Source organism: Anabas testudineus, chromosome 7 (genome assembly GCF_900324465.2).
Source record: "Anabas testudineus chromosome 7, fAnaTes1.2, whole genome shotgun sequence".
NCBI lineage: Eukaryota > Metazoa > Chordata > Actinopteri > Anabantiformes > Anabantidae > Anabas > Anabas testudineus.
Genome location: NC_046616.1, coordinates 7,156,557 through 7,174,695, shown reverse-complemented (window position 1 = coordinate 7,174,695; position 18,139 = coordinate 7,156,557). Strand labels below are relative to the sequence as shown.

Below are 18,139 nucleotides of genomic sequence, written 5' to 3'. Positions count from 1 at the left end.
TCAGTTTGTTGACACTATTCACTATATTTGCATGTAACTATTTGTCTGTGGCGATGTGCATAGTGAAACTGAAACTGGAGTGACATATAGAACTTCTGTTACTTTTTTTGGAACAAACCAAAAACAGCGGTTTCATTTTGATATTTTATTAAGAACCTCGAATGAAAAAACACTTAAGTGCTGTAAGGTACATCAGAGAGTTTAGTAAAATAATAAAAAATAAAAGAATCAGCTGATAAAAATATTCCAGTGTTGTCCAAAGGCATAATAATGTTAACTACAAAGACTAAATTACATCGATTTATAACTGATTTAAAAAGCAAACTAAATTCAGTCAACAATTTACAGGAAAAAAGTTCAAATGTGAATGTTATGTTGTAAAATAAGAGCTATGTTGACCACTGACTAAATTGTTTTAGAAGCTTTGGATTTAGACATTTAGGAATTATGAAGCTACCAAGGCATTTGATGCAACTGCATACATAAATGTTTGATTGTTGAATTGTGCTTTTACTTCCTGTAGATACAGTAGGCACACAGACAAAATAAGAGTTAGTTAAAACATTATGCTAAAAAAAAAAACAAAACAAACAAACATAAGATTAGAAAACATCTCAGCTGACTCATCCTTTTGGTGGCCTGACACTAAATAATCTTGAACTTTAACACCACTGAGATAAAGCTTCTTAATGTCAGACCCTCAGCGTGCAGCTGTGTCCTTGCTCCGCGACCGCTGGATGTTTTATCACTTGCTGGGTGCAAACACTGCAAAAAATAATGTAAAGTTGATGGCAACGTTTTGGTATTGTGCCGCTTTCTAGCCAACATAAACTTACTCAAGGTCTGCGTCCCATAGTTTATCAGACTATGGGACACATTTAAGACAACATACGAGGGGAAGTAGTTCAGGATATTTAGAAATGTACAATATTCCTCTGGTGCAGTGTTTGGTCTGAAGAAGTTTTGAAGCACTGAAACCAAGTAAATTAAAGCTAGATGTTAAACAGCAGTACAGTACTCACTTCTCTCCCTCAGGCCTTGGCCGAAGCTGTGAACCAGTCTGATGAGACCCCAGAATAAAACGAGTTTAATTACCAGTGAAACCACAGCTCCAGTGACAGCAGCTGCCTCCAGGGTGTATATGCCATCCTGAAACCATTTCTCCGCCAACTGCAATTAAAAGCAAACCAGCATTTTTAGCAGAAATCCATGTATACATGTACAGCCCATCACACTTTGTACACAGATGATGACATGCACATATCACAGAGACAGATACAGAGAGTAATGCTAAAAAAAAAAAAGAGATGACTGATCTATGCTATGTAAATATGTCTAGTTTAAGTTAGCCCTCAGCACAAAACCTGCCTCTGCTGAAAAACCTGTTATACTAATACTAATCGTATTACAGGCAGCTACTGTCTCTGTCTCCACAGTCTGATCTGTCTGTGTTTTGGGGAAGGTCGAACATGCACCAGTGTGAAAATTCAATTCCGTTTATTTATATAGAACTAAATCGCAACAACTTCAGTGGTTAAGGTCTAAGACCTTAAAAATATAACTGTACAGAATTATATAGAAAACCCCAGTTGAGCAGCACTAGGCGACAGTGGAGAGGAAAAACTTTAGAGGAAGAAACCTCCAGCAGAACCAGGCTCAGGGTGGGCGGCCATCTGCCAAAATCAGTCCTCTCCATAAAGCACACAGTACATATTCAGATTCAGAGCAATTTAAATATGTTGAGGAAAACTCACTGCCAACCTACCATGTACACTACGTAACCAAAGAAGGCTAACTGAGGGAGGTTCTGCGCCATGAAGACCCAAACCAAGACCTTGGCTTCCTTTAAAACCTGTAAAACAAAGACAGAAACTGACTGCTGTTGAATTTTGAAGTGCCATTTTAAAATAATGTTATATAATATTTGTAACTAGTCAGTTTATGTTCTCATTGTGTGAACAGATGAAAAGCACTCACTGCAACGGCGCCTACAGCGGCGGTCAGGAAGGCCCAGGCCACGCCGACACCGAGGATGATTCTGTTGAGATTAGACATGGCCGAGTCCGACGTCGTGATCAGGATGCACAGACACAACTGAAGCACACCAACAACATATGAATCAATGAAGCCGGTCAGCAGTTCGCTTACATACTCTAATATACCCGTGTTTATTTATGTTCTCTTTCTCTAAACCTTCGTGTTGGTCGTGCCATGTTGGGCCAACAAGTGGGCATCCCACTTGACCAGAAAAACCTGCTCTCTTGCAGTTATTGCCAATGTTTCTACATGCAACGTCAAAGCGCATTTTTCTACAGAGGAATGATCACATACCTGAGCCTGCAGGTCAAAGGTCACCATGGAGAAACACAGGTTAAGCAAGAAGTATTGCAACTGCAGACTCTCCAAGGCGCCGCCGACACGGAACGCCATCATGTTGGGCCTCCGGAAGAGCAGCAAGGTACAGACGACGTGCACCCCGCCCAGACACATGATGCACACAAAACGAACCTGCGACAAAAACAGACCACAGCTCATTAATCCGTTTTCATTGTTTTGACGTCACGCAAGGATGGAAGAGATGTCAGCCCTCCAAAAAAAAAAAATACAATCTGAAAACACTTACACTTACGCAAAAGGTGTCGAAGTGATGCAACATCTAGTTTTACACCTTATGGTGCTTTTTTAGGTTTAAGGTTACTTTTATCAACTCTGACATTGCTCTGGACCAATGGAAGAGGCCTGCTGAGTAACAACCAGGGGAGTAGTTTCCCTGCCATCTGAACCAGACCCCAAATGCAAGCTTTAAATCTAAGACTCTAGAGCTGCTATATTCAAGATTTTAAGTCTGAAAAACTATCAATAAGGATGCTTAGATATTCATATGAGGTGACCTGTCTCATATAATTTCATAGTGAGAACTATGGTCTCTAATTACCCTAGGATCTATCACCTTTTCCTAAGTTTCTCGCTCCAAGCCACAAACGCAAACCTCTGTAACTAGACAAGTAACAGCTTGTGCTCGGGTGTTTTAATGAGGACGTCCTGAGGCACACGAGTACTTCGAGCTAAATGTTAATGTCAGCATGCTAACATACAATGACAATGTTAACATAGAGATGCTGAACAGGTAAAAGATCAACTGTCAACAACTTGTGTTAGCGCGCCAACAACTGCTTATTAACACAAAACACAATGTACACCTGACCAGAGCATCATTAGGTTTCCAAGTATTTAGTCATAAACACATGGACTGGACCATCATGACAGGGATGATCATGTGAATGCATATAACATCTGTCAGGATGGTAAATCACGCTTAGAGATTAGATTTCACTAGATATGTGAAAACTTGTTATTAGAGTCATTAAGGTTCATTCACGTCTGTACAAAATGTGGAAATCTATTAGAGCATTAACCATGTTAGGGCTTTGTTTTCTTCTCACACTCCTGCATCAGCATCTACGTCACACAACGTACACTTTTAGACGCTACCCTTCACCATATTCATACAAATCACACGTGTAGATGATTTGGCGTCTGAGATATAGAGATTAACTTGTAGTGTGTTTTCAGTCTCCACTCCAACCCCAGTCAAACGCAAGCATACGACTAGACGTGCGTGAGAGTGACAACAGTGACACCAAGTGGTGATTTTGTTCAACAGGTAAAAAGGAAACATCCTGTCATTAATAACTAGACGCTAGTCTGACCCAACCCGTCACTGAGGTCTCAGTGCCAAAAAAATACTTAATCCCCATCAACATTTGATAATAAGACCTACCAGCAGCTCCTGCTTGCCCTTTGACCCCAGCACAGAGAAGTTGACCACTGATCGAACAATGAGCACCAACACAGTGAGCACAAACGCCATCAGCTCCTGTCTGTTCTCCTGCAGCACACCACGACTGATGTAGTAAAAACAGAACACTGTGGGAGAGAAGAGCAGATGACGTTCACATACAACAGGAGGCATGTGAACGATACTCCTTCATAGGTACTGATTCCCATATTACCACGTTCAGAGTATTTACGTTTCAAATCCAGTGGAAACTCATGTTTAGAGGGTGATGAGCAACATTATTAGAACCAAAAGCGGACGACTTAACATCACAAGGATGTAACTCTGACAAAGACAATTACTTTGTCATTATTACTTGTAACTTGGAGTCAGAATTCAGACTGATGACTTTGTTTCCTCTTGAAGATGCATCTAAAGTGAAAAACTGAAAGCTAGAACCTGCCACCAGGCCTCTTTGCTCTTATATTTATGTCTGTTGTCAAACATTTCATGGAAAACTTTATATATAGTTGCATAATGTGTTGTGAAATATACATTTCGTAATTAAAAAATTAGTTAATCAATTGACAGAAAACGTGTCTAAATACTTTTTACTGTATTATTTAAACTACTTTAAGTCAAAATGGAAAGAAATACTCAAGTTGCAGCTTCTTAAATGTGAAAACACAGACAGAAAACAGTCAGACATTATGGTGATTCAAATGGAAAATGACTTAGTTATCCATACTTTTATTTTTACAGGAGGTGGCTATGAAAAGGTTCAACTGTACAATGCTTAAAATAAAAAAACAGCAGCAAAAAAGTAAAAACGTAAAAAGTCACAGAAGCTTTTGTTCATTTTTCACTCAGGAAAAAGGGCAGTGAAGCCATCATGGGGAAATAATCACCTGTAACACCTACTGCATGTCCCACAGGACGATGTCATCTGATGTATGCAATGATTAAGCCACAGCTTTCATGTCCTCCCCAGTTTTCACCATATGACTACTGCAGGAAACTTCATCAGCTGGTAAATGGGTGTGGTGTGAAACCAACTTCCTGAAGATACTGACAGTAAACTGCTATTTCCCTGCTTGATAGAGTGATGGTACTTACATATTCCCACCAGCTGGATAAGTGACACGGTGAAGTTGTCCTCATCGGTCACCTCCGTGGTCATGCGCTGCTTGTAGATGCTGGTCAGGGTGAGGCCGAGCAGCACCAGCAGAGACGCTACGGTGAAGCAGAAGTAGAGCTTCAGCAGACATGACAGCTCTGACCAGCGTTTTATCTGCAAGAGGGTGGAGATGGAGAAGTTCTAGGGCATCTGCAAGTCTGAACAAGTTGAACATCAACTGTGTGTACATTTTATTTATTTTGGTGTAGAGAACATTTCACACATACTGGATTCAGCTTTCCTTTGTGTCATTCCACTGTACAAATAAAACTGAGCTTGGTTTCTTTAGTCACATACTTGTACTGATACTGGGATAAAGGGAAAAGCCCCTCACCGGTCCACACGGCGTTGGGATCAGTTCCTGGTGTCTGGGCCTCAGGTTTGGTGACAGAAGGTCTGGGCTCTCCTGTGGCTGGTTGCCCAACAAGGGACTGTGGTGTTAAAACATTTAAATAGCCTTCATTAATCGACTGCATAAGAGACAGATGGTCTTTACTAAATTATCATGAATGGAAAACCTTGTGGGCGACACTACATTTACAGTTTTATGTTGCTTTGCATGTCACCGAGCAGTTGTTTCATCTGCTCACACAGCTTTCCAGTGACACAGCTATTTTCCACTGGATCAGTCTATTCTCTGCCCGTCTCTCCAACAACCTCAACTCAGTCTTTCCAAGCCTGAAGCTCTGATCTTCCCTGTCAGACCTTCCATACGACACAGCACCAGTGTCAGCTTAGGATCTTCAGTCACTGCCCCTAAACTTGCCACATATCTCGGGGTCATCACTGATGATGAATTAGACTTCACTAAGCGCATCACCTCCGTCCATCAGGCTTCAGAAAGTTCAGACCCCACTTTTCTAAATATGCTCCCCAACTCTTTGTGCAGGCACTCGTCATATCTCGTCTCGACTTCTGCAATATCGTACTAACAGGATCACCAGCATGTGCTGCCCGGGTAATCCAATATGTGGCAACATCTCCTTTTTGATTAAGCAAAACTTGCTTACTGGCACCTTTTGCGTTCAGTTTCTGCTCAGAATGACTCACTGCAACAACAAATGATATTATTGGATTATAATTTCACATGTGTTAATTCTTTATCAGCTGGGTATAAAGCTTATTTTAACATCTTGAGCTATGTTTTGATGATTGTGTATTTTCTAAAATGTTTGTCACCATCTCACACTCATGTCTTCACTCACTTCTATACAAAGTCCCTTTGGATAAAAGCATCTGCCAAAGGATCCAATCTAAAAGGTGATTATATTTATCAAAGTGACCCTATAAAACATGATCATAAATTTTAATATGACAATGTCTCTTTTCAAAAAACTCCTGTAAGGAAAGAGGTATAAAAATAAAAACGATCATAGATTGAAAGAAACAGACTACGCTTCTCAGACAACAGTGCTACAGCCTGTAAACGCTGTTCCGCACTGGAATGTCTGTTTCTGTTTGGACCTGTATCATCAGACAGAGTGTGTGTCTTTTCACAGAAGAGTTCACAGAGTTTGTTTTCAGGATAACAAGGCTTATAGCCAACCATGCATCTCATTCATGCAACCTCATTGCTACATGGCAACAATTTAGTCACATTTACAGAGGTCAGAAGACGTCTGTCCACCGTCCTCGTTTCCAGAACGGCTGATTTGCAGACTTTTGAGTTACCTTTCGATTTCTTCTGATAACTCTTCCCGTTAGACCACGTTTATGCATCAACCTCACTCCTCTGTCGGCTACACTTTCTTGCAAATTCTTTCATCTCCCTCCAGCGGACGTGCTCGTGTTTGTCTTCGTTTTCCACATCCTCTCTTCACCTCTACAGTTTTCATTTCAGACAGTGGAAAGTACAAACTAGATGTGCTTTGTTTCTTTTGATAACCTCTCCTGTTTGTTTACTAGTTTTCTAAATTTTTCACATTTATGAAATAATTAGAATAAAAAAAAGGAAAAGTGAAACCTGTAAGAATCAAGACAGCAGAACTAGGTCTGGGCTACTCAGTCTGACTTTTGCAACCCACTGTATGTAATCTGAGCCATTTATTTGTGCAGCAAGTACAAACCTGTTCACGGTTAGACACGTTTTTTTTTCCTTTTCCTTAGGAGAAATCAAGTAAGACACACTGTAGGCGCTTCAATTAAAACACATGAGGATGAATCATTAACTCTGGACTTCCCCAAAATGTCCAATTGCGAGGGAAGGCGAGTTAACCTGCTGTAGGTGCTTGAATAAGATAAATATGAACACGCACCTCAGGGAAATCATGAGGTGTAATTAATAGAAAAATAATGTCAAATGCATTCTTGTGCATTTTAGTTTTTGCTGTTAATTTTTGCAGCCATTTCCCCGTTTATGACTTTCTGCTTAAGTAAACTGGACATCTTGTGGTGGGTCAAAAGAAGGAAGTCCAACACGGTCAGTACATTAACAAACCCGTTATTTACAGCCGATTGCATTAACTCACTTTGACAGTTTGAGTTTCATTAAAATAACCTGCTGTTTCACATTTTATGGAGTGAGACGAGTGGTCGTATAAAAAAATCTGAGAAACATCTGCCAGAGTTCTGAACAGGTATTTTCTGTCTGGCTTTAGCGACGCAAATGACGAAATATCATAAAAGCACACGTCTTTAAATTAAACTGCCAACCTGATCTCGTCCATTTCCTTGAGGACAACCCTGTGGGGAGCCGGAGGTTACATTCCTGCTACCCTCTGCAGCCTTTCTCCGGGAACATCCTCCGCCTGCCGAAACTTCAGCTGCACATTTCACAACACAACAGGAACTGGAGCTGCTGCTTCTTCTTCTTCTTCTGCTGCTGCTGCTCGCTGGCTGCGCTGCGCTGCTGCCCCCTGGAGGACGAGCGAGGCCTCGGTGTCCAGCCGGCGTCACATGTTTGGTTTCTCGTTTCACCTCCAGTCAAGCAGTGAAGCTGCAGCATGTGGCCTTTTGGTGTTTAGTACACTGGGAGTGCTTTTACATTATCCAGCCATGAACGTATGTGCGGGTCTGAAAAGGTAGTTTCAGTTTTAGCAATAGCCAGGAGCTCATTTGAAGGCCGAGACAGGTTTTGCTTCTTGAATACTGCTGCACTCCTTCCTCTTGTCATCAGGCTGTGAGTAGAGAGATCAGGATGTTTCCCAAACAACGTAGGCGAAGTGATGGTAGACTTTTTTTTACAGCACTGAATCGTGGTTTTTAAATGTCTTTTTCTTTTTACACTTACCAATAGAAAAAAAAAATACTTCTGTGCCGATGTGAAAACTGATCTCCAAGTAATAAATACATTGAAATATAAAACAGTGACTGCATAAGTATTCAAGGTACCACCTTCAAAGTGACTCACCTAGCTCATTATGACTGATAAATGACTGATCCAGGTGTGTTCAGTCAATCAGGAGCTGGAAGATACCAATTCACTCAACCCTCATCTGAAATGGTCTCTTCCAGCTTCTGATTCACTGAGCACACCTGAGAGGAGTCGTGGGTACAGCAGGGTTACAAAGCAGAAAACAACCAGAACAGGATTGAGAATCCTGGTCTTAGCATAGGCCACTAATCCATCTGTGACTCCTGTGATTTACAAATGTTCACTGTGATTAGAGAGACTGTACATGCAGAAATTTAGCTTACTGACCACCAGACTAGATATTTAGATATCTTTTCTGTAACCCGTTCACATCATTGCAAACACGCCCTCCCCAGCATGAAACATGATGGTGACAGCATCATAATGTGTGGAGCAGCCTGAGATGTATGAGGATACAGGGTAAAATGAATGCAGCAAGATATAGGGAAGAAAAACCTAATGCGGTCTGTAAGAGAACTACAACTTGATTTTCCAGTAAGACAATGACCCCAAACATTCAGCAAAAGCTACACACAGTTTAAAAACAGCTGATTCAGAGCCCAGACCTCAATCCAACTGAGAATTAGTGGCTGGACTTGTAAAGAGCCGCCACCCACCATTCTTACACAGCTGTTCTGCAAAGAAGAATAAGACTAAATTACAGAGTCCAGACATGCAAAGCTTGGCTCAATGCTGTAATTATCAAAGGTGTATGCAAAATACCAACTTCAGAAGGTTGAATACTCACACAAATATGTATTTTTTATGGTTTTAACAAATGTAGATGACTTTATAGAGATCTGTTTTCATTACATACTACACAAGTCCTTTTTTTTTGTTCATCTGTGTAAAAAAAAAAAGCCAAATTAAACCAACCGTGATCTAATATTGTAAAACAATAAAAGAGCCAACCAAGAGAGATGAACAGGCCCTGTAAAAGTTTATCTATAGAAAATAAACTTTGACCTTCCAAACTCACATTATTCACCTCAACTAACAGAGAAACGCAGAGAGAGAATTTCATAGTAGAAAGTATTTAACACTGGTAAATATCTAAAATATCTGCTTACACAGTTGACTAAAGTGTATTTGTGGATCACAACTGTGGATCTTGTCCCCATTAATAAGATAAGATAAAGACTTTATTGTTGCCGCACTGGGGACCTCCACTTGCCACAGCAGCACTAGTGACTGTTTGCAGTGAATGAATGGAAAATGCTCAACATGAAGCGGAGGGTGATTTAGTACATTTAGATTTCACCAATTAGAATAAGTATTAATTCTACTTTTCTTTCCTGCACATCTATTCCACCTGTAATACTAATGGGTTGTATACTTAAATTAATTAAGAATTTTATCATATTCTGTTGATAAGTGGACAATAAAAATAAATGTTCAGATGATTTTAACATCATATTTGCAGTTACAGCTAAAATAAATTCAATTATTTAAATGTATTAACTGTATGGCATTATTCCATTTAGAATTTTAAAGCGTATTTAGTTGCATTTGGTTTAAATTACACTCCTTTCAGTGTGAACTTGTGGAACATAACATATTAAATGAGAATTTAGTCATTCTCAACAGATATTATTCGCATTTTCAGTCCTCCAAGAATTAGCATGTCCCAGCTTCCGCCGGCAGGTGGCGACGTTGCGTCATGACGTTGTTCGCCGCGCACTTGGACGCATGAAGAAGAAGAAGAAGACGCCGAGCCGTGTTGTGGTTTCGCGTTAGCTTGACGCTCACAGCCCTTTTTGTTTTTTTTTAGTTAGCAGCCACGTCTCCACGGCAGGTGCACAGCAATGAGCAGCCCGGAGACATAAACGTTTGCGTGCACAGGGTGTTGTCTCGTTAAAACACTCCCTCATGTTGTGGACTATGGCGGACTGCACCGCGGGATATTTAGCTTTCTTGCATCGCAGGTTGCCGCAAACAAATAGCGGCTAGTCAATGTGCAACTTCCTCCTTCAGTCACAGTCGCCGTCTCAGTGGCCAGGTGGTTTCTTTATTACCCTTTTAAACTGAAGCGTCCAGATTTAAACACAGGTAAGTGCCTTTTTTTTTTTGTTTGTTTGTTTTTTTTTTACATGGTTGAATTTGACTTTTCTTGCTGTTAATCCTGACACATTGTGTTCGTACCAGAAGAAGCTGACTAATGTATTTAAACACTGTACTCTCAAAGTGGTTAAAGGTAATTTACTGATATACTACTTTTACTCCTGTACAGTTAATCTGGAAATGTACCTTTTACTTCACTACATTGATTAGTAACTAGTTTTAGTTACTGGCTACTTAAACATACTTACATTTTGATAAATCTCTCCTAGATTGAAATTCTGTTTCTTGAGTTTTAAATCATATTTTTCACTTTTTAAAGTGTTTTCAACAAATCTGAACAAAGTAGTTGTGCATGTATGTTATCTACTGCATACAATTCAATAAATACACTTTAAAATACTTTGTTTTAGTGGAGTTTTATAGCATGGACCTGCTGCAGTGGAGTATTTACTTTTAAGTGTTGTGCATATTTCTTAAGTATTGGGTGTGTTTACTTAGACCACACTTTACCGTGCCACACATACACTGTACTGTAGCATCATGATAGTGGCCGTGCATTTTATACTTTACCACTCATTTCCATGCAAATACTGTGATAAATAAGAAATGGATCACATTATGTATGCATACCTTCCTAGAACTTATGTACTGTTCTAGGAAGGTATGCATTAAATAAAATAATGGACTAAAGTATATAGGTCAAATTTAATTTTGAATTGCTAACATTAACACACAAAACACACTAACCTTTAATTGTCCTTAACTGGTTTAGATATTTCTTCAGAAATAGAAGATGTATTTAGTCCAGTACATTTATGGAGCAACTACAGTTTCACATATTGATAGAAATATACTATCAAGTGTATATATATTTTTTATATTATTATCATATATATTTCTTTCCCTATGTGCTGTGATTTATCAGAGTGTGAAATGTTTAACATGAGTTGTGAAAGTGAGTTGTGGCAACTGGACTTCCTTTGGTTGGTTTGAGGCGTAACCGCACCTAGCGATCCACTATTCAGGCCACGTGTGAAATGAAGCCGAGCTGGAGGATAAATTAGGGCTCTTCAACCAACTGACCTGTGCCTTTATTGAACACACCCATTATTAAGCAGTCAAAGTGCTAGTGGGAAAGTAAGTGATCCTCTGGATTTAGTTACTGACCTGTAGGAGGAATCGTCCTGTCTCACACCACGCCCCTATCTTCTAAATCACACTTTCATCCATGTAGAAAAACAGGTCATTGCAAAGGGTTCACATTCCTTTTCTTGCTTCTGCGTATGAAGCAACATGGGTTGAAGAAAAACATCCATTTTGCAGTTGTGACTGTATGTAAAATATCAGACCAGCAGGAGACAGCACACTATTTTCAAAAGCTGTTACAAGTAGATGAACTCTTACTTGCTGCTATACAAAGGAGATAATTGGTTTTCCTTCTTTTCAGCCTCTTTTATCTCACCTGACAGAAGCTGATTTCGATTTTTTTTTAAATCTGCTATAGAAAGAGAAAGGCAGTAAAGCTTAAAGCATTCCTGCAAGACTGCTGCAAGACAAAGAGACTGATCAGTTTTTGGACCAATCAGAAGATGGACTAACTATTAAAACTCTCACAGACTCCTCATCTCTCCTCTGATCACCAACCCCTCAGACTGCTGGAGGCCCTCAGGCAGCAGCAGAGATGCCAGGTGGCAGGCACAGCGGCAGGTACCCGCTGTGGTGCCTCCGGACCCGCCAAGAGCGAGTGGTGCTGGCCCGCAGTGAGAGCCTGCCGGGGGAGCAGGTGCTGAAGATCACAGTCACAGAGACCACATTGATCGAGGCAGAGTCAGGAGTGAGGAACTGGCGCTCCCTAACCTACCTGGGCCTCTGGTACTTCTTCAGCTTCTGCACCCTGTTCCTCAACAAGTACATCCTGACGCTGCTGGAGGGGGAGCCCAGCATGCTGGGTAAGGATAAATAATAAACATATGTCACCACTAAGATAAATAAATTCATGATATTTCTGTGTTTTGTAACTTTACTGTATGTAGTCTATACAGTACATGTACTTTGTGTTACTGCTCAAACATGCTGAACATAAATGTACTGTATATCGGGGCGACACTTAGCCCAAACTCTCCAAGGGGATCAATAATGTATGTCATTGTCGTTATAACTGGTTATGCCTAGAGAGCGTTCTGAAAACTCAGATCCTCCTGCCAGATACGAAACACTCTAAAGCAAGAAAAACAAGTTATCTCAATGCTTTCACAGTGGTCACACTGTTGATTGTTTTTCTTTGGATTATGACTTTTCCAACAACATAGTTTTCATTGAAGGAGTATTTTTTTATTAGTCACACCAAGAGTTACAGCAAATGCAACAAAATATTTACTATGATATGCTGAATAACCCAGTCATTTCTAAGTCAATGTACATGTAAGAAAAATGGAAACCAATAATTGAGTTTAAAACACGTACAATCTATACTGCTCCAGGTCACTAAGATGAGCTCTAATTTTATTCCCAGGTGCTGTTCAGATGCTGTCTACCACAGTTATTGGCTGCCTAAAAATGTTCATCCCCTGTTGCCTGTACAAGCACAAATCCAGAACCGAGTATCCTCCGAATTTCATCATGATCATGTTGTTTGTTGGACTCATGAGGTGGGTTTCATCAATGCGGAACTGCTTATTAATTATTATTTAATATTTTAGTCAATTAGAAAGTTGTTCAAATAATTAATTGGCTTAGAGATGCAGCATTTCTAAATGTGCATTTTTCATCATCTTTGTTAGATTCACCACAGTGGTCTTGGGCTTGGTGAGTCTGAAGAACGTGGCAGTGTCATTTGCAGAGACGGTGAAGAGCTCGGCTCCCATCTTTACTGTCATCATGTCCAGGCTGATCCTCGGGGAGTACACAGGTAAGGGCACATTTTGTGGCCTTTAGGAGAGACTGGATAGTCAAACATTGTTTTTTATTCTGATCAGTGGAAATGTTAACATTAAAGACAAATTAAATTACACCAGCTCTATTCTTTGTTTTCTTGTTATTTAGGCAGCATTGCAATGGGTTACTTAACTCACATAACTTTACTTACTGCAAGTATCCGAACAGGTGTAATAAAAATGGCACCTGTTTGATACCTGTCAGATCAAATAGGAGCCCCAAGGCTGTAAAGGTTATAATTTCTTACTCATAAAACAAAGTATATTTATTTAGTAAACTCTAATTAGTAGATAATGGGAGAGTGCCTTATTTGTTTCAGGTCAGCTCACAGCTCCTATTTCACCACAACTCTATCAGTCTTTTCAGCTCATAGAAGTAGGTCTTTGACTTAGAAATCAGTACCTGAGTTTTGTGATGATGAATGTAATGTCATGTCTCATTGTGTTGGGCTGTTTGTTTATGCAGGGGTGTGGGTGAACCTGTCCCTGTTCCCAGTCATGGCTGGGCTGGCGCTTTGCACAGCCACAGAGATCAGTTTCAACACACTTGGTTTCTCCGCTGCTCTCTCCACCAACATCATGGACTGGTACTGCAGCACTTAACACAGGTGTTTCGTAGCAATGTGATGCTTTATTTAACCCTTTATCTCTGATCTCAGTTTGCAGAACGTGTTCTCCAAAAAACTGCTAAGTGGAGACACATACAGATTCAGGTAAAAGAATGTCATTGTTCAAAGTCGTTAATGTAAAATAACACATTTCTGTACTGACTCTAATTCAGCCAATTTATTTCAGCCCCCCAGAGCTGCAGTTCTATACCAGTGCAGCAGCAGTCATCATGCTTATACCTGCCTGGATGTTCCTCCTGGTAGGTCAACACACAATTATTGCTGCAGTTGCTGCTGTATATAATCACATCTAGAGCAGTGTATGTAATATTCTTGAAGTCTGATGAGCGGAAACAGTATGACACAAAGACAGAATGAGTTACCTCATTCTGTCTTTGTGTTTTCAGGACCTTCCAGTGATTGGGAAGAGTGGACGGAGCTTCATCTTCAGTCACGACATTATCCTGTTGCTGCTTTTCGATGGCGGCCTGTTCCACTTGCAGAGTGTCACTGCCTATGCCCTCATGGGACGAATTTCCCCTGTTACCTTCAGGTAGGAGTCAAGTCCATCTATAAGAGAGATCTGAATGGGAACCTGATTACTTGTGTTCCTGCTCCTTGTGCCCCAACTGTTTATACCAGCTGCAGGTTTTGCTTCCTGATAAAGTTGATGGTGAAGATAATTATACACACAAGTGGCCATTTTGTTGGGCACGCCTGCCTTATCCTGAGAGTGACCCATTTTATCTCCACCACCACAGAGTGCTTGATAAAGTTTATCAACATGCTGCACATAATCTCTGCTTAATAAACAATATGCACCCTCCACAAAATTTCCAGCCATAAGTTCATACTGCAAATCCTCAGTTTCACCTTCTCTTAAAGTGGAATAGCACAAATTTCACATGTCGGAGTTTACAAAGTTTGAGGAGAGGTTTTAGTTTTAGTTTAAATCCTTTCATTTATATTACGTTGTAGAAAACTATTCTCACTTTAGCATTAAAGATTTTTGCCAAAAAGTCTAAATAAATTGACCAGGATTCAATCTTAGGTGAAAACATCAAAGAGGGATTGTGTGTGTGTGTGTGTATAAACCCTACTATGGCTTCAGTGGGAGTTGCATGAAGTCTGCATTTGAAGCGTGGTGTAGAAACCTGCTGAAGCTGCTACCAGCATAACATACCGAAGTTACAGCTCCACCAAAGTATCAACAGTAGAGGTGGGATGTGGGTAATGTAGGCATGTGGGGAAAAATAAAGTATGGATGATATTAGTGGTTGGACCACACTGATACTGATCCTGAACATAACTATATTATCTAACAATGTTTAAAATGTTTGTTAAAAATGCAAAGCCTGTGCACATGAAAGGATGCATAACAAAAACCGTTATACATGTTGTGATATTTAACTGATGCAACATCATTTTGTGCACATCTACATTTTGTATGTTCCTACCTGTGCTGTGCAACAGGAACTGCTAATTGCTGATCATCATAATTTCACAGTGTCAACAAATGAACAGTGTAAGCTAAGAACACCTCCCATGAATTGAATGCAAATTGTAGCACTTATGATGCCATTAGACATTCACTATGTCCAAAGTGAAGTAAGAAGTGTGCTATTAACCTCTCTGATAGGGGGGTTGGCTAATCTTTAGTAAAACTATACCTCTGGCTGCATGGTTATTGTGTTGAATACCAATCATATTATTGGTTATTTTGGAGCTGGGAACTGGGAAACATGTAATGTGCACCACATGGCAGGTGATTTGATGCCAAATCTTACAGTAACAACCCTCATTTCTTTCTCAGTGTTGCCAGTACTGTCAAGCATGCCCTGTCGGTGTGGCTCAGCGTCATCGTGTTCAGTAACCAGATCACCATCCTCAGCGCCACTGGCACTGTCTTCGTGTTCATTGGTGTGTTCTTGTACAACAAGGCTAGGCAGATTCAGAGGGAAACCTTAAAGGCAATGGCTGCTGAGCAAAACCACAAACTGCTACTGCAGAGCCAGGACTTCCAAGCCTCTCAGCCTCACTGAGAACTAAGCACTAAAGACTAACATCCTATTTGAAATGAGATTAGGGTGTTGTTTGCTTACTGTACCTGTGGCTGTCCTGATGAGATGACTGATTTATGATCTACCATGCATGCATCCTAGTTAAGGAGGGCCCACTTATTTTTTCTATTCAGTGTCATTGCCATGTCTTAGAGCTTCAGTAGACTTTGGTGACTGGTTTGGTAAAGGTCAGTGTCTTTTTGACCAAGCCATCACTTGTCCTGTGGAACAAAATGGCCTTTTTTTTGTCCCTGACCAAATGACAGATTTACATGTTAATCATCTTTGATCCTACGGTGATCAGTGCAGGGGGAAGCTCAGGGTCTCTTTCAGCTGTCTGAAGGAAGTGACTTCTGTAAGCGTTTTTTCTTACGTTTGCATTCCAGAGATTGTTGATTTATCTCTCACCTGTGGTACATCAGCTGCTCAGTTTCTGCTGCTCAGTAGAACATTAAAGCTGGAGGATTTTTAATGTTTGTGATGGTGCAGCCTACACTGCATCATAGGATGTAAATTTATTCTTCAGTGCATTCGAGTAAAACGTGTGAACAGGGCGAAAGTGCCTGACATCGGAGGCCTTTTGGAAGCTTGTCTAGCCAGAGATGGACTGGCCATGTGACACATATGTAAACAATGTGTTACAGCATCTGAAGGCTCAATACTGCATTCTAGGAATGCTGATCATCTATCCTGAACTGTTGTGGGTGTGTGTTTGGATTTATGTACTTGTGTATTTTTAAAGCTGACTCACTCCCAGTTCATGCAGCAGCAAAGGGAGCTTAGCATGGAGGCAAAAAGATGAAGCTCCCACTAGGTTTTCAGATTCTTATCTTTAAGAAGAAAGCCTTATAAAACACATTTTGTTTTTGCATCTCGGCTCACTGGCTCCAGTTGGTTATACCCAACGGTCAGACATCAAAACCCCAACTGTAAATCCATACAAAACTGCCTTTTGTAGACATACTGTATATCGGTTTATAAACCCACCTCCTGGCTCACTTTTACCAACTGATTGCACTTACCCCTCTGTGCAATGAGGGATTATGTGTTTTATGACAAATGTACTTGATTTTGGTTTTATCCCCAAATAAAGTGGTAAATTATGTTTGTTTACAAGTGGTCTCATTGATTGCCCTCTTGCTGTTTAGTAATGTTGCTGTGCCTCATGATCTCTGGTCATTGCTGCTGTGTTATCATATCAGAAACAGTGGTATAAACAGTGTTTTAATTAAACCACTTTTTCAAAAAAAAAGAGGGCTTTGTGGCACATGTGTTGAAATAGTTATGAGCCCTCAGTTTATACTAGTAAATATTAATGTAAAACCTGTGTGACTGGTGCAGTATCATCACTGTGGATCATTTTACGGCTACTTTAAAACAAACGCATCCATTGTTCATGAAAAAGTTCTATACAACTTGCACGTGTTGCCATTGCTTTCCTCTCTGTCGTCGCTGAATTTCATTTCAGCTTCTGTAGTGAGAGTAAAGCTAGAAACAAATGACTACCACACTAACATCTTGGAAAAACGACTGCATGGTGAGGTATAGTTCTGAATCCATCTCCTACTCTGCTCATGTCCATGTTTTGCACTGCAGAACGAAGCCCATCAGATTTCATGTGGGACAAATCTGTGTTAATCATTGTCAGTTTAAGTTTTTTTCTTTTTCTGTGCCTCATAAAACAGGTTAATTATGTGTCATGTAGGCAACTGCGTAAGTATTATCAGACTTGAATATGTCATTTTTAAATTTCCGTTCATGTGTTTATGTCCTGTGAGTGTTTTGATCATTTGTTTCTTGCTGAAGTGCTTTTATAAAAAAAAACAGACGTGTGGCTTTGATTTTAATAATGCTACAACCCAGCTCCCATTTTAAGTCTTAAGTTTTGAAGTGCTGCTTCAAGAGGGAAGTTACAAACATGTTTTTCTGTTTATCTGTATCATTAAAGCTTCTCAAGTGGAATATGTTGAGGTGGGAAAGATGAATTATAAACTGTATCTGTGGGAATGTTAAAATAAAAGTATATTCTCTTTGGCATCTTGCATGAGTGTATGTTAGCCAGTATTGACATTGATCTCATATGGTAAGCAGCTTATATATCGGGCTTATTATACATGTATGTATGTATATGTGTGTGTGTGTGTGTGTATGTATGTGTATATATGTATGT

The 18,139-nt window shown here is 40.1% G+C and overlaps 2 protein-coding genes across 8 annotated transcripts; one reads left to right on the top strand and one right to left on the bottom strand.

Moving 5' to 3' along the window:
- Window positions 1-285: 285 nt before the first annotated feature.
- On the bottom strand, window positions 286-7,759 carry LOC113167776. 4 transcript variants are annotated; one of them, XR_003299304.1, is made up of 9 exons: window positions 7,608-7,759; window positions 5,290-5,386; window positions 4,895-5,069; window positions 3,782-3,927; window positions 2,332-2,508; window positions 1,978-2,038; window positions 1,766-1,852; window positions 1,023-1,170; window positions 286-765 (listed from the first exon to the last, which is right to left on the bottom strand). XR_003299304.1 is itself a non-coding variant. In XM_026368625.1 (9 exons), the coding sequence occupies exons 1-9, from the start codon at window positions 7,619-7,621 to the stop codon at window positions 746-748; spliced, it is 981 nt and encodes a 326-aa protein (XP_026224410.1). In that variant the 5' UTR covers window positions 7,622-7,759; the 3' UTR covers window positions 286-745. The 4 variants fall into 4 exon arrangements, 3 of the variants coding, with proteins under 3 accessions (XP_026224410.1, XP_026224409.1, XP_026224411.1); XM_026368625.1 differs by having other exon boundaries at window positions 1,978-2,094; XM_026368624.1 differs by having other exon boundaries at window positions 1,096-1,170; window positions 1,978-2,094.
- Window positions 7,760-10,014: 2,255 nt separating this feature from the next.
- LOC113167801 (solute carrier family 35 member E2A) lies at window positions 10,015-18,011 on the top strand. 4 transcript variants are annotated; one of them, XM_026368669.1, is made up of 9 exons: window positions 10,015-10,356; window positions 12,020-12,317; window positions 12,881-13,016; window positions 13,149-13,276; window positions 13,768-13,888; window positions 13,961-14,014; window positions 14,097-14,169; window positions 14,317-14,462; window positions 15,723-18,011. In XM_026368669.1, exons 2-9 carry the CDS (start codon window positions 12,050-12,052, stop codon window positions 15,949-15,951), a joined length of 1,155 nt encoding a protein of 384 aa, XP_026224454.1. In that variant the 5' UTR covers window positions 10,015-10,356; window positions 12,020-12,049; the 3' UTR covers window positions 15,952-18,011. The 4 variants fall into 4 exon arrangements, with proteins under 4 accessions (XP_026224454.1, XP_026224453.1, XP_026224451.1 ...); XM_026368668.1 differs by having other exon boundaries at window positions 11,877-12,317; XM_026368666.1 differs by having other exon boundaries at window positions 11,873-12,317.
- Window positions 18,012-18,139: the final 128 nt, after the last annotated feature.

What these genes read in the sequence shown, in the direction of transcription:
- LOC113167776 (XM_026368624.1), bottom strand. An exon ending in CCGCTGTAGGCGCCGTTGCA is followed by an intron (nt 1,853 to 1,977) that starts GTGAGTGCTTTT and finishes TTTGTTTTACAG; the next exon opens with GTTTTAAAGGAAGCCAAGGT. An exon ending in TTGGTTACGTAGTGTACATG is followed by an intron (nt 1,171 to 1,765) that starts GTAGGTTGGCAG and finishes TTTTAATTGCAG; the next exon opens with TTGGCGGAGAAATGGTTTCA.
- LOC113167801 (XM_026368669.1), top strand. Translation starts at nt 12,050, where the DNA reads ATGCCAGGTGGCAGGCACAGCGGCAGGTACCCGCTGTGGTGCCTCCGG. An exon ending in GGGGGAGCCCAGCATGCTGG is followed by an intron (nt 12,318 to 12,880) that starts GTAAGGATAAAT and finishes TTTTATTCCCAG; the next exon opens with GTGCTGTTCAGATGCTGTCT. An exon ending in GATCCTCGGGGAGTACACAG is followed by an intron (nt 13,277 to 13,767) that starts GTAAGGGCACAT and finishes TTGTTTATGCAG; the next exon opens with GGGTGTGGGTGAACCTGTCC.